The sequence below is a fragment of the Hordeum vulgare genome, chromosome 4H (assembly GCF_904849725.1).
Source record: "Hordeum vulgare subsp. vulgare chromosome 4H, MorexV3_pseudomolecules_assembly, whole genome shotgun sequence".
Lineage (NCBI taxonomy): Eukaryota > Viridiplantae > Streptophyta > Magnoliopsida > Poales > Poaceae > Hordeum > Hordeum vulgare.
In genome coordinates this window covers 273,008,259-273,021,693 of record NC_058521.1, presented here as the reverse complement: position 1 = coordinate 273,021,693, position 13,435 = coordinate 273,008,259, and the positions used below count along the sequence as shown (strand labels likewise).

The window sequence follows — 13,435 nt, the reverse complement described above, 5'->3', positions numbered from 1 at the left end:
AGTCCCGACCGCTAGTGTAGACCACCTTCATATCTACTTTGCGTAAGTTAGCCACCTAATCAAGCTTAGGATGCTGCAGTCTGATATACTTCACCCTTACCCTACCTAATAACATGACTAGTTCTGGCACCAAGGTCCTAGATTGCTGAGTCCCCGTGGCTCACGGATTCCTCCGAAACTCCTAGCAGGTACAGGTACCCCAGAGGCAGATGATCCCGACGGCACCCAGCTGGCGTGGCAGTACGACGAGGAGACAGACCGCCTCTACGTGAACTATCCAGAGGACTGAGGCGTGGTCGTGATCGTGGGCCTGCAGGCAGGGTAGCATATCATTTCTATGTTTTGTAGTCCGTAGCGGAACTACCTTGATTGTATCTGTGATGTACTCTGAGTTATTAATAAGAAGACAGTTGAATCCCGAATTGTATACTTGTATTATTATTTGTGCTATGTTACTTGCTTGCGAAACGCTTAGATGCGCTTCTTTCCTATTCGGGGGCCTCGACCCCCAGATCGGAAAGGACCGCATCTTGGTCGTTACATCCCACTCACACGCATCACAAGTGGGTCATTCCTGCTCACATGGCGGATAACTATGCTCCCAAGAAAACCCCACCATCCACCTCCACTCGTCGCACTGCTGCCCGGACAGCAACCCCTTCATCCAGCTCAGCTCCTCTCGGTCGCTTTGCCAAATTCATTGGCAAGGCACATTCTGCTATGACGAAGGCCTTCTCTTTCCAGTGTGGTCAAACTCATGATGTGGTTTCTCGCCTCGTCTCCTCCAAGAATGCCCTCAAGGTTCGTCTGAGAGACTCGAGCGCTCTTGATGTGAGTGACGATGAGGCCCTTCCTGCTGCTCCTCCTTCTGACTTTGGCTTCCCATCTGGTCCTGAGTGGGCTGATTTTCTTGATGAGGCTGGTGGCAGTGGCTTGCCTGACAGTGAGGATGATGATGATGATGATGATGCTGATGATCTCTGAACATGGTTGATACTGTTGGTGCCTTCCTTTTTGGTACTTGGTGCCAAAGGGGGAGTAATGTATCCTAGTTTTAGTCTTTGGAGATTTAGTCTAAATTTGCATGTTTGTGTAATGTAATGGATAAACGACTGTGATGCACTATGTATGACTACCTATGGATGTCGTGATTGCTATGGATTGCTATGATTGATATCATCGTATGCTATTATGTTTTGCTCCAATACTTCATATGATGATCTATTATCTTTACTAAGTCACATGATGTTTTCGATACACACATTAAAGGGGAGCTCCGATATTTTACCATGCACATACTAAGGGGGAGCTCCGTACTAAACCTCTCCAAAGCTAAAATGTATGTTAAATCTTTTGAGAGCTATGTATATGTTGTCATCAACTACCAAAAAGGGGGAGATTGAAAGTGCAGTCATGCCCTTAATCGAGTTTTGGTGTTAATGACAACACATACATAGGAAACTAATCTTCATTGTTGAGTGTATCTCAGGATGGCAAGTACTTTTAATAGATTGAGAATAATGTTCCAAGGTGGTATGAGAAGATCGGGAATTATATGTCAAGAAGGCTCGGGATTGAGAGAAGATGATGTAGCCTATCCTTTATATTTACTATTCTTGAGTATAGGGATTCCGCACTATTAAGAGGGGATCACAGGTTTTGCGATGAACTTGCTCATACTACATCTCTACTTTTCTGCTCATACCACATTTCCACTACTCTGCTTTTATCTCAAAATAGAACCAATGCCTCGGACATCCGGCCTCCTCCGGACGTTCGACCTCCTTTGGAAATCCGGAACCTTGCACTAGAGAAACTTGAGCCATATAACTCGGACTTCCGGCTCCCTCCGGACGTCCGACCAACTTCGGAAATCCGGAACTTTGCACTAGAGAAAGTTGAGCCATATAACTCGGACTTCCGGCTCCCTCCGGACGTCCGAGGGCCGGACGTCCGACCTCCTTCGAAAATCCGGAATCTTGCACGAGAGAAGTTTGAGTCGAATAACTCGGACTTTCGGCTTCCTCCGGACGTCCAGTCCCTGTTCAACTACACAGTGGTTCCAGATATATTTACATCCCTCGGACGACCGACCCCTGTCGAACGTCCGACCCCTTGTGGGAGTCCGGACATCCGAGAACTGCCGGATGTCCGACCAGTGTCAGACTTAAGTGACTCCAACGGCTGTTTTACTCTCCCCACTATATATACCCCCTCACACTTCGTGTGAGGGTGTTCAACACAGCTAGAACACTTACAAGAACACCTTTCTCCTCACTCACTCTTGCCTACACCCAATCTTAGATCCCAAGAGCATTTGTGAGCCCCTTTGAGTGTTGTTCCAATCAAAAGATAGACCGTCTCCTTCTCCTCCTCTCCACCAAAGTGATTTGTGATTTGAGCAAGTTTTGAGCAATCCCCGTGATCTTGTTACTCTTGGAGGTTGGAGACTCCTAGGCGGTAGGAGTCTTCGGAGAGGAATCAAACCATTGTGATTATCCCCGGAAAGTTTGTGAAGGTTTGGAAGCCACCTCAAGGCTTACCACTAGTGGTTGAGAAACGCCTTCGTGGAGTTATCTCAAAGGGAGAATAGGGTGAGCCTTCGTGGCGTTGGTGGGCCTTCGTGGTAACATCCGCCCCTCTAACGGTGACGTAGCTTCCCTCCAAGGAAGTGAACATCGGGATACATCCTCGTCTCTCTTGGAGTTTCGGTTATCCCTAACCCTAACTCTCTACTTGTGTTAATCCTTATTACGTACTTGCATTTGATTATTGTTTACCGGTTGCCTTACTTCACTCTAAATAACTTATTCCTTATCATTGCAATTATTAGGCTCACGCTCATATTCCGCGCCTTTGCCTAAAATTGCTAAGTAATTATTAAAATTTGGAACTGTACCTATTCACCCCCCTCTAGGTCCATCTCGATCCTTTTCAAGCAAATCGTTTTTTCCTCACGTTCCAATGACCGCGTGGCTCATATCCAACGGATTGGACGCGACGAGCCGAAGCATTGGGCCGCCGCGTCGGCGCCGAGCGATATTATCTGCTCGCCTCTTTCCCGTCTTCTTTACTGTATGTCGGGTCCTGCGTGCTTCCGATGAAAATGCTAAATTCTTTTGATAGAATGTGGGGATTCTCTTAGAATCTGACCCCTACGAGTTTCTGCCAGAATCTTTGACTTCCATTTATTTTACAATTCTATCTAACCCTTATTCAACTTATTCGAAAATCTTTGAACCTCATTTATTTTATAATCGTATCTTGTTAGGATCTACTCCCTCTGTTTCGAAATATAAGACATTTTAGAGATTTGATTATAGACTGCATACGGAGTAAAATAAGTGAACCTATACTCTAAAATATGACTACATATATATGTATATAATATGTAATGAAATCTCTAAAAGGTCTTATATTTAGGAACGAAGGAAGTAATTAGGTAGGATTGTAAAACAAACGGGTCAAAGATTTTGTGAAAAGCTCGGGTGGAGGGGTTGGATTGTGCGAGAATCCCAGATCTACCACCCGCCCCACACCCACACGCCGCTGGCCCTGGTCTCGAGATCTCTGGCGCCTCCCATGGATCCCCACCCCCTTCGCCTCAGCGCGCTCTTGGCGGCCCTCGTGCTTGCCGCCGGCGGCGGGTGGTGGGGCCGTGCGGAGGCGTCGATCCACACCTACGGCCGCGAGTCGTTCCGCGAGGTGGGTAACGCTTTCCTCCTGTCCGGCGGCAGCGAGGGCATCGTCGCCGACGGGGCCGATCTCGCCGCCCCCGCCTCCTCCTTCATCAAGTAAGGCCTCGTCCTGTGTTAGTGGACCCCAATTGGCTGTTGTTTCTTCCGGAAACTGCTGCGGTGCCTAGAGTGTGTGCTTCTCTGTGTGATGCGTTGCGTTTGGGCGGGCTGTGAATAGCGACTCTAGCATTGCTTTGCTTGCTCACTGACAGTTAATTCGAGTATGACGTGGTTTCTCGTGGATTAAGCATTTTAGCTTGCTCCCATGTGCCTCAAGGAAAATTTGGATTGCTAATAGTTGCAAGCTGCAAGCCTGCAACCCACATTCTTCTCACCGTGCGGCTATTTGTTTGTTTGCATTTGGTTTCCTGTCCTAGTTGTGTTTGCGGTGGCATCTTATTCTATTTCTACCTGTGCAGGATTTAGGATTGTAATTTTCAGTTCATTATGCACAGAATTCGAGAGTTATTGATGCCTGTGTTGGCCTCTGTCGTATTGAGATGATGTTGGTGAGATCAACATGATGAAGTATGCACTTTTACTGCCAGTTTTCTTTCTGTTTCAGTGTTTTGACTCTTTTTCTTTTCTGGATTGCCAATTGGCTTGTAACTGCTTTGAACCTTGTAGATGTGAGCTTACTAATCAAGTGTAGTATGCTCTTTTGATAAGCGGAGTGGTTTGGAATTTATTGTTAACTAGATGGCTGGATATTGTTACAGAATTGTGAGTGTTACTTTCTGGATGTTGTTACAGGTTTGTGAATGTTACTTTCTGGAGGAACGCAGAATCGGCAGAATCACATTCAAAAATGGCACATAGTACAGGCTTGGTGCAAGCTATTTTATTTGAAGCAGCTGACAGGGATAACATTGGGGGTTCTGCCTATGGTGGACAGAGGTCCATTTGTTGCACCCCTGACCTTGCTAAACTAGAGGGCTGCAAACAAGGTGAAGTAATCAGGAGGCCATCTTCTGATGATCCAGATTGGCCTGTCGTGATAGATACACACTTCAGTGCTAATCACCTTTTTGTGAAGTTGGATGACGAGGAAGTTCACATTACGAAGACAGGCATGTACAACTTGTTCTTCATTTCTTGTGATCCAAAACTAAGGGGCCTTGCTATGAGTGGGAAGACAATCTGGAGAAATCCTGGGGGGTACCTACCAGGACGAATGGCACCTCTGATGAGATTTTATGTTTTTATGTCGCTGGCATATCTATTAGTCATGGTTGTCTGGTTTAGCAATTACATCAGATTTTGGAGGGATATACTGCCAATACAGAATTGGATCACACTAGTAATTGCTCTTGGCCTATTTGAGATGACACTATGGTACTTCGAGTATTTAAACTTCAACAGCAGCGGTGTACGGCCTGTTGGAATTACAACTTGGGTTGTAACTGTTGGTGCCATCAGAAAAACAGTTTCCCGTCTACTGATCCTTTCTATATCGATGGGATACGGTGTTGTTCGCCCAACTCTAGGAGGGCTCACCTCTAAGGTTTTACTCCTTGGGCTTACATATTTTCTGGCTTCTGAATTACTGGATATTTCCGAAAATGTTGGAACAATTAATGACATCTCAGGCAAAGCAAAGCTTTTCCTTGTCCTTCCTGATGCATTTTTGGATGCTTTTCTCATACTTTGGATTTTCACTTCTCTTTCCCGCACTCTCGAGAAACTACAGGTGAGGAACATATGTTGTAATGTTATTGTAAAGTCATATTATGTTATTCTGCTGTTTGGTTTGTGAAACCTATTAGTTACTCCCTGGTGACTCAAGTATTGCTCTAGCATACTGGTAAAAGGAAAGTGTTGCACTAGCAATTCCCTAAGGGGACATATCTAACTTAGGTCTAGTGAGTGATTAGTATGCTAGAAACCCCCAGTTATGGGCCGCCCATGTGTAATAGTTTATTTCTTAAACCATCCGAGTTCCTAATTTTTTGGCTTAACGTGGATTCCCCACGAGGAGTCGATTTCTGGAATAAGTCTGTCTAGAAAGAGGGCAAGATGGATAGTTTATTAATTGTTTGAAAGTTTATTAGCAAGCATGCTGTATCCTGATTTAGAAAGCTGTTTATTTGTGTTGCTACTGAAGCTTTCTTCTTATCTTATTCACCAGGCAAGGAGGAGTTCTGTGAAATTGGATACATACAGAAAGTTTACGAATGCACTGGCGGTCTCTGTAATAGCTTCAGTTGTCTGGATTGGCTATGAGGTCTGTAAATCCCATTATATACATGCACAATAAAAATTGTGACAGCTTCAGACTGTACTTCATAATTTGATTAAATATTTACTTCATTAATGTAATTCTAAGGAAGTATATGTTTTTATCGAACACATCAAAATGTTGTCTGTACTTGCCTTCTTAGGAAATATTGCCTCCAACATGTCCTTGGGTGATGTCCCATCCTTCATAGGTGTGGGGATCACAGGATATAGCAAGAAACTAGAAGCATTTCTTGCGCTTTGCTGTGCTGCTTCCGTAGATGGACCGCGGCATCCTCATATGTATACGCTAAGACAACCTATCACACTCAATGCACGGACATGCATCATCTTGGCCTGCTCAGATAAACATCAATGACATGTGAAAAATGGTTTGGCAGCCCACTACTGTGATAGTATTGGTTTCAATAATATCCCTTGTGAACTCATCCATCATCAAGGCAGAAGGATAAGGGCTCAAAGTTGACCCTTGGTGTAGTTCTATTTTAATAGGAAAGTCATCAGTGGCGCCATCACTTGTATGGACACTTGTCACAACATTATCGTAGATGTCCTTGATGAGGGTAATGTACTTGTTGAGACTTTGTGTTTCTCCAAGGCCCACCACATGAAATTCCGTGGTATCTTATCGCAAGCCTTCTCCAAGTCAATGAACATCATATGCAGGTCCTTCTTTTGCTCCCTGTATCCCCCCTAAGTTGTCGTATCAAGAAAATGACTTCCATGATTGACGTGCCAGACATGAAATAAACTGAATTTTTGTCATGCTTGTCATTCCGCTTAAGTGATGTTCAATGACTCTCCCATAGCTTCAATGTATTGCTCATCAACTTAAATCCACAGTTGTTAGTACAACTTTGAACATCCCTCTTGTTCTTGAAGGTTGGTATTAATATACCCTGCCTCCATTCTTCTGTCATCTTGTTTGCCCCAAATTAAGGTTGAAAAGCTTAGTTAGCCATACTATTGCCATATCTCCGAGGCTTCTCCACATCTCAATGGGGATATAACCAAGGCCCGTCGCCTTGCCTCCTTTCATCCTTTTGAAGCCTTCTGACGTCAGACTCCTGGATTCCTCTCAGAAAACGCGTGCTAATATTATCAAAGGAGTTGTGCAGCTCAGTGGTTGAGCTCTTTTTTTTTTCGAGAAAGCGCAAAGGACCTTTGCGTTTCATTATATTGAAAAGATAGAGTTTGTTACAATCCTCCTAGGAGGCAGGATACAAGCATTCTAATGCTACTTAGTGTACATCCCATGTCTGCGGTAGGATAACCCGAAGCCCTTTGGCTCCAGCCCGTGCCCATAAGGTAGCCTCCTCCTTGATTTTTGACATTAGTGCAGCAATGGGGGGTTGTGCCCTGTCAAACACGCAATCGTTGCGGTGCTTCCATACCATCCAGGGTAGGAGCAGGGTGATGGATGTCATCCCTTTCCGCTGTGGGTGGGGGGTGTTGTGTCGCGCGCGGTTCCACCAGTCCAGCAGCGAGTCCTCCTGGTTGGGGCATCCTAGTGGCAATCGAAACCATGCGAGGACCTCGTGCCAAATCTGTTGGGTGAATGGGCATGCAATGATGATGTGGTGGATAGTCTCAAAGGCCTGGTCGCATAGAAGGCATCGCGGATGGTGCTGTAGGCCGCGACGGGCGAGGCGGTCTGCAGTCCAGCATCTGTCCTGCTGCGCAAGCTCGGTGGCTGAGAACTGAAGGTCGAGCCCAGCCCATGCGCGATCTATGTCTGTTTGTGAAAACCATAGCCATCTCAGCCTTAATGCAAGCCCAGCACGCTCAAGGTCGCGTACGCCTAAGCCTCCAAGGGAGATAGGCCGGCATACGCGTCGCCAATTGACATGGCAGTGCCCTCCCTTAGCTTCGGCTCTTCCAGCCCATAGGAATCCTCTCTGTATCTTCTCGAGCTGCTTGATGACTCACTTGGGCGGGGCGAGCACGAGTAGCTGGTGGATGGGGATCGCGGCGAGGACTGACTTTACCAACGCGAGGCGGCCGGCGCGGTTTGTGAGGTGCGCCTTCCATGCCGGCAGTGCATCGGCAGTCTGGCTCACGACCGGTTGCAGCTGCGCCGCAGTGGGTCGTCGCACCGTGAGCGGGATGCCGAGATATGTGATGGGCAGTTCTACGATTGGGCACCCCAGGTGAAGAACAATCAGTCCAGCCTCTTCTTGGTTGCACCGTAAGAGTGTTGCGGAGCTCTTACCAAAGTTGACGTGCAGTCCTGACACTCGCCCAAACAGTAGCAGCATCTCCTTGACTGCAGTAATGTCGCATCGCACGGGGTGGCAGAATAGCATTACGTCGTCCGCGTAGAGGGACATCGCTGGGATGGCGCGACGTGGATGTAGATGTTGTAGGATACCCAGATCAACAGCGCGCTTGACCAGCCTTCCCAGCACGTCGACGGCGAGGACGAACAGCTGCGGCGATAGCGGGTCACCTTGGCGAAGCCCGTGCCGGTGCCATATGGGAGGGCTAGGCTCCCCGTTGACGAGCACCCTAGTGCTTGACGTGGATAACAAGATTGTTAGCCACTCCAGGAATCTATCTCCGAACCCGAACGGGCGCAACACCTCGAACAGAAAGGGCCAAGCTATGGAGTCGAAGGCGCGCGCTAGGTCGAGTTTGAGCAGCACTCGTGGTGCTCCCAGCTGGTGCAACATCCGGGCTGATTGCCTCACAAGGACAAAGTTGTCGTGGAGGCTGCGGCCGGGGATGAACGCGTTCTGGTTGCGGCTCTCCAGGTCATTCAGCTTTGGCGCGAGTCGCAAGGACAGAACCTTGGCGAAGGTTTTCGCCACGAGGTGTATCAAGCTTATTGGGCGATAGTCGCCCAAGACTGCTCGCGTCGGGTCGCTTTGGAATCAGCGTGAGGAGGGCCTGGTTGAGCCGGCCAAACCCTCGCCCTCGCATCTCGTAGAGCTGCTGGAACACGGCGACGTAGTCGTGCTGGATAATATCCCAGCAGGCGCGGATGAACCCGGCAGTGAATCCATCTGGGCCAGGCGCCTTCCGGGCCGGTAGTCGCTTCACGGCGTTCCAGATCTCGTCGGCCCCAAAGGGCGCGTCGAGGTCGAGCAGGTCGCGAGGCTCGATGAGCTGCTCCAGGTCTAGCGCGCAGTCGCGCTCCACCGGCGTGCCCAACAGCGCGTCAAAGTGCTCGAAGGCCGCCTCCACCATATCCCTCTGGTCCGTAAGAATCCGATCATGAACGTTTAGGGTATGGATTCTGTTCTTCTGCCTGCGGTAGGTGCATTGTCGATGGAAGAACGAGGTGTTGGCGTCCCCGTCCTGGAGCATGGTGATGCGCGACCGTTGGCGTGCGATGGAGCGCTCCAGGGAGGCCAGGCCGAGGTGGACCAGCCTCAACTGCTTGTGCAGCCATTGCTCGTTGGGGGTGAGGGTCCGGGTCTCTTGCGCACCATCGAAGGACCAACGAGTTGCAGCGTCCAGGACCAGACGCCATAGGTCGCGCCGGTCTCCTGCCTCGGATCCAGCAGCCATCCGCCTCCAGCCGCCGCCGCCTCATCCCGCTGGATCTCGCGCCCCCAGCCGCCGCCAGATCCCGCCGCCTCCCTCCTTATTTCGGTGGATCTTGCAGGTCTCGTGCTGCGGTGGTGGCGCCGTAGTTGAGGTCGACGAGCTGGTGGCCCCTGCACGCCGAGGTCGCGGTCGATGAGGCGCTCGACGTGGACGAAGCGGTCGACGCGGCAAGGGATGGGATACCTCGTCGAGGAGGGCCCCGAAGAGCGGGTGCTTGTCGCCGCCAGATCGATACAGACACAGGTGCCTGCACTGGCCGCTACTCCCTCCAGGATGTACGCCGCCGTCGACTTCCTGGCCGCCGGCCCCGCTGCTTCCCTCCGCTGCAACGTCTCCTCACAGCCCCGGGTGGCCGCTAGAAGTCAACCACCCTGCCAGCAGGTCTTCCATCCAGATTGATGCGCTTGCCTGCAGGATTATCTACTGTGTTTCCTGTTGTGCGTTGCTGGTAGTGCTACTATCAGCCATGTGGTGCTGCTAGTCACACCATAAATCTGGTTTCCACAGTTTAAAAAACAAAAACAAAAAAAAACTCATGTTTCTTCTGCTGCCTTTGCCGCTAGTTTTTCCTCTGCCATCGCATCTTCATCTAGCATGTGCTTTTTTTTTTATTTCCGCTGTGTCCACCAACAGATCCGTTGATATTTTGTGTTTTCTCATGCCATGCGAGTCCACCATACCTTAGTCCGTCAGCCTTTCTCCGGTCCTCTGGTCCTGATCCTTTCTATGCAACTTTTGAGGCCTACTTGCCCTTGTTGTTTTCTATAGGATTTCCTCGACTTCTTTTGCATTGTCGATCTACGTCCATCGTGCCTTATCCGCCGAGTTTCTTTCGCCGACGGTTGCCGTGGACTATGATTTTCTGCGCAATGCTTTATTCTCTTGATGTGCCATCTTCTTTTGGCAACCCATCTTCTGTGCTGATGATGTTCGTGCTGCGACTGGCTGGTGGGGTTAGGCGTTCTGTTGGATCTGGTTGCGGCGCCCCAGGAGGAGAGGAAGTGGCCGGGGTGGCGGCTGGGCGTTGTCGAGGTTGCGGGATGGTAGTGGAGTGACAAACGGGAGGCTGGTTGAGTGGCGTGAGGCCGGCTTGACTACTTTAGTTGCAGTCCAACGTAATTTTGCTGAAATTTACCGAACCATCCATTTTCCACTTGGCGGTATTGGGGGATCGTTCCATCAACTTTCATGGCGCTGGGATTTCCCAGCTTCCCGGACTCCTCCAAATTACAATGCAGCCCAGGACATCTTCTCGAAGCTGGCTTCTTGGAGCTAGGTCGTTTGGCCTGGCTCCACGCACGGAGTTTGTGGAGCGTGGAGCAGGACGAGATCCGAATAGGCCCTTGCTTTCCAAATCCTAACATCAATTGTCTAAAAATTGAAACTGTACGTTTAGGAAGTTCAAATGTTTGCCAGGGTTGCAAATTTTGAATAGTATACATCACACGTCATTAGTCTTATAAGACACTGGATAAGTTGTACGTAGAAGGAATATTAGTTTTAATAATACAATATTGTGATAGGTCTTGTATATCAACATGTCTCCTTGGTGATATCTGTGTCTAAATGAATGAGCTTTCACTCGTATATGCTTGTTAATCTGGCTACCAAAGGCATGAAATGAAATAGATTGATGGACAGCATGCAGTTTTGATCCACAACACACATGTGGCATTGTTCATAGGCTGATAGATTTGATAAAAATATGCAAATATATGAGCCGCTATTATCTCCACCATTTTTTGGCGTTTGCGCCAAATATTATCATGAACTGGAGAGATAAAATTTTCATTATGGTCTGTTTGCAAATTGAGTTCTTCTAGCTGATCGTTGTTCAACAGTCATTAAGCTGAAGGTCACTGCCTTGATTTTTGATACCAGTCTTCTTATTATGGCTTCATTTTGCAGGTCTATTAATCTGAAGGTCTTATTTAATATGAAGGTCTCTGCCTTGATTTTTGGTACCAGTCGTCTTATTATGGCTTTATTTTGCAGGTCTATTTCAAAGCAACAGATCCCTTTAGTGAGAGATGGCAGAGTGCCTGGATCATAACAGCCTTCTGGGACGTTCTTGCATTTGTTTTGCTTATTGTGATATGTTATTTGTGGGCACCTTCCCAAAGCTCACAAAGGTAGATATTTTGCTTCTTCAATGGTCTGGAGCCTTGTAAGAGGCATAATCTGTTTACTACATATAAGAGGCATAATCTAGGTTTGTTTAATTCTACCATTGTTTCTAAATGTAAGACGTTTTGGCAGTTTAAATTGAACTGCCAAAATATCTTATATTCAGGAACAAAGGGTGTAGGTCATAAGTTAACTGTTAACTAGGAATTACTCTCAAACTAACACATGATTCCTTTGTCCAGATATGCATATTCAGGTGAAGCTGTCGATGATGATGTTGAGGAGGCTCAGCCTCTGACAAAGGGGTTTGATGGTGATGTAGGGATGGTAAAAATCGACAAAGACAGAAATGTTGGTGCTACCAGTGCTTTCAGCTTGGAAGATGATGAGGCTGAAGAGGACAAAAGAGAATAGTATTTCTTCCCTGATGTCCTTGTGCCCATGTACCCAGAAACAAGTGGTTTGTTGGAGGGAGGATGTTCCCGGTTTCGAGTGTTTTTTTTTTGGTGATTCGGTCTCCTCTGATGTTCTTACCCTATTAGGCAGGTTTTGTTTTAGAAGCGTGTGATTCTTACTACACCGTGGAAGTGTGATGACCCGTGTTGGGGTGGATCGGTGCTTGACTTTGAAGTGCGAGCGTGACATTGCCCCTGTCTTGAGAAGGAGCCCCACCCTAGATTGGCGCTGATTGGAACCACTGAGGAGCCCCATCCTTGATTGGCGCTGATGGGAACTTGGTGCCAATGGGAACCGTTGACGAAGCACCTCGTTGAATTCCTAAGGTACCATGAACTGTGGCAGTTTGTGAGGATCTGATCTTATGTTGCGCTTGGGCCTCCACACAGCTTCTTCTGGCGGCCTGTTATGTAGCTTATCACTAGTTGTCGCATCTCGGTCATCAGTTGTTGCCTTTGTACTGCTGGCAATCCCTCTCTGTCGAAAATTGACTTGCCCCCAAGCCGAAGCGTGAGGGAATTCTTGCTTGAGGAGCTCAAAATCTTCCAATTTGGCCAATGCGTTAGGCAAAAGGCTCCACTTAATCATCACTTGCATCACATTCTTGTCATCACGAGGGACAATACGATGATCAAGAACACAAGCTGGTACCTGCATTCGAACGTTAGGCAATGGCATGACCGGAAGGACCTGCTGACATGGATACATATGTTTTTTGAGCAGGGAATCAGCATGGATTTTCATAGTTGGAAAGTTACAAACTTGACAGAGCCCTCATGCCTGACATTGCTGCACTGAAACAAACTTGACATAGGCCTCAAACCTGATATTGTTGCACTGAAAATGCTTGTTCATGTCATGGAGCCAATCGTCTACATCAAAAGGCTGGTCACAATAGGTGAAGGACTTGGGTTGATTTGCAAGGGACTGTGGACTGTGACTGGTTGTTGAATTTTCCTTGCTGGCCTTGATTCCTGTCTTGCATCATCTGAAGCAGCATCTGAGCGTTCGCATTGGTCGCGGCCATCAAAACTTGCCACGCCTCCTAAGGAGGAGGCGGGGGTGGTGGAGGGTTTGACTGCTCTCCATCACGACTCGGATTCTGGCGAGTTGATGGAGCCATCGTTGAAACAGACATGAATATTAGATCACAAATGAAAAGATGAAGCTCACAAGCTCAATCAAAGGTTTGAAATATTGCAACATGAAGTCTTAACATTTGCATTCAAACTAGAATTAGTAAGAACACTTTCACATATTAGTGACGACATCATAAGATTCGGAATCCACTTGCACTTGACAAGTTTGTGAGCTAAGAATTGCTC

General features: G+C 47.9%; 1 protein-coding gene across 2 annotated transcripts; it reads left to right on the top strand.

Moving 5' to 3' along the window:
• The first annotated feature begins 3,489 nt into the window (after window positions 1–3,489).
• On the top strand, window positions 3,490–12,284 carry LOC123448510 (transmembrane protein 87B). 2 transcript variants are annotated; one of them, XM_045125425.1, is made up of 6 exons: window positions 3,718–3,794; window positions 4,157–4,265; window positions 4,491–5,427; window positions 5,866–5,961; window positions 11,523–11,659; window positions 11,897–12,284. In XM_045125425.1, the coding sequence occupies exons 2-6, from the start codon at window positions 4,258–4,260 to the stop codon at window positions 12,066–12,068; spliced, it is 1,350 nt and encodes a 449-aa protein (XP_044981360.1). In that variant the 5' UTR covers window positions 3,718–3,794; window positions 4,157–4,257; the 3' UTR covers window positions 12,069–12,284. The 2 variants fall into 2 exon arrangements, with proteins under 2 accessions (XP_044981359.1, XP_044981360.1); XM_045125424.1 differs by lacking the exon at window positions 4,157–4,265 and having other exon boundaries at window positions 3,490–3,794.
• Window positions 12,285–13,435: the final 1,151 nt, after the last annotated feature.

What these genes read in the sequence shown, in the direction of transcription:
- LOC123448510 (XM_045125424.1), top strand. Translation starts at nt 3,583, where the DNA reads ATGGATCCCCACCCCCTTCGCCTCAGCGCGCTCTTGGCGGCCCTCGTG. An exon ending in CCCGCCTCCTCCTTCATCAA is followed by an intron (nt 3,795 to 4,490) that starts GTAAGGCCTCGT and finishes ATGTTGTTACAG; the next exon opens with GTTTGTGAATGTTACTTTCT. An exon ending in TTGTCTGGATTGGCTATGAG is followed by an intron (nt 5,962 to 11,522) that starts GTCTGTAAATCC and finishes TTTATTTTGCAG; the next exon opens with GTCTATTTCAAAGCAACAGA.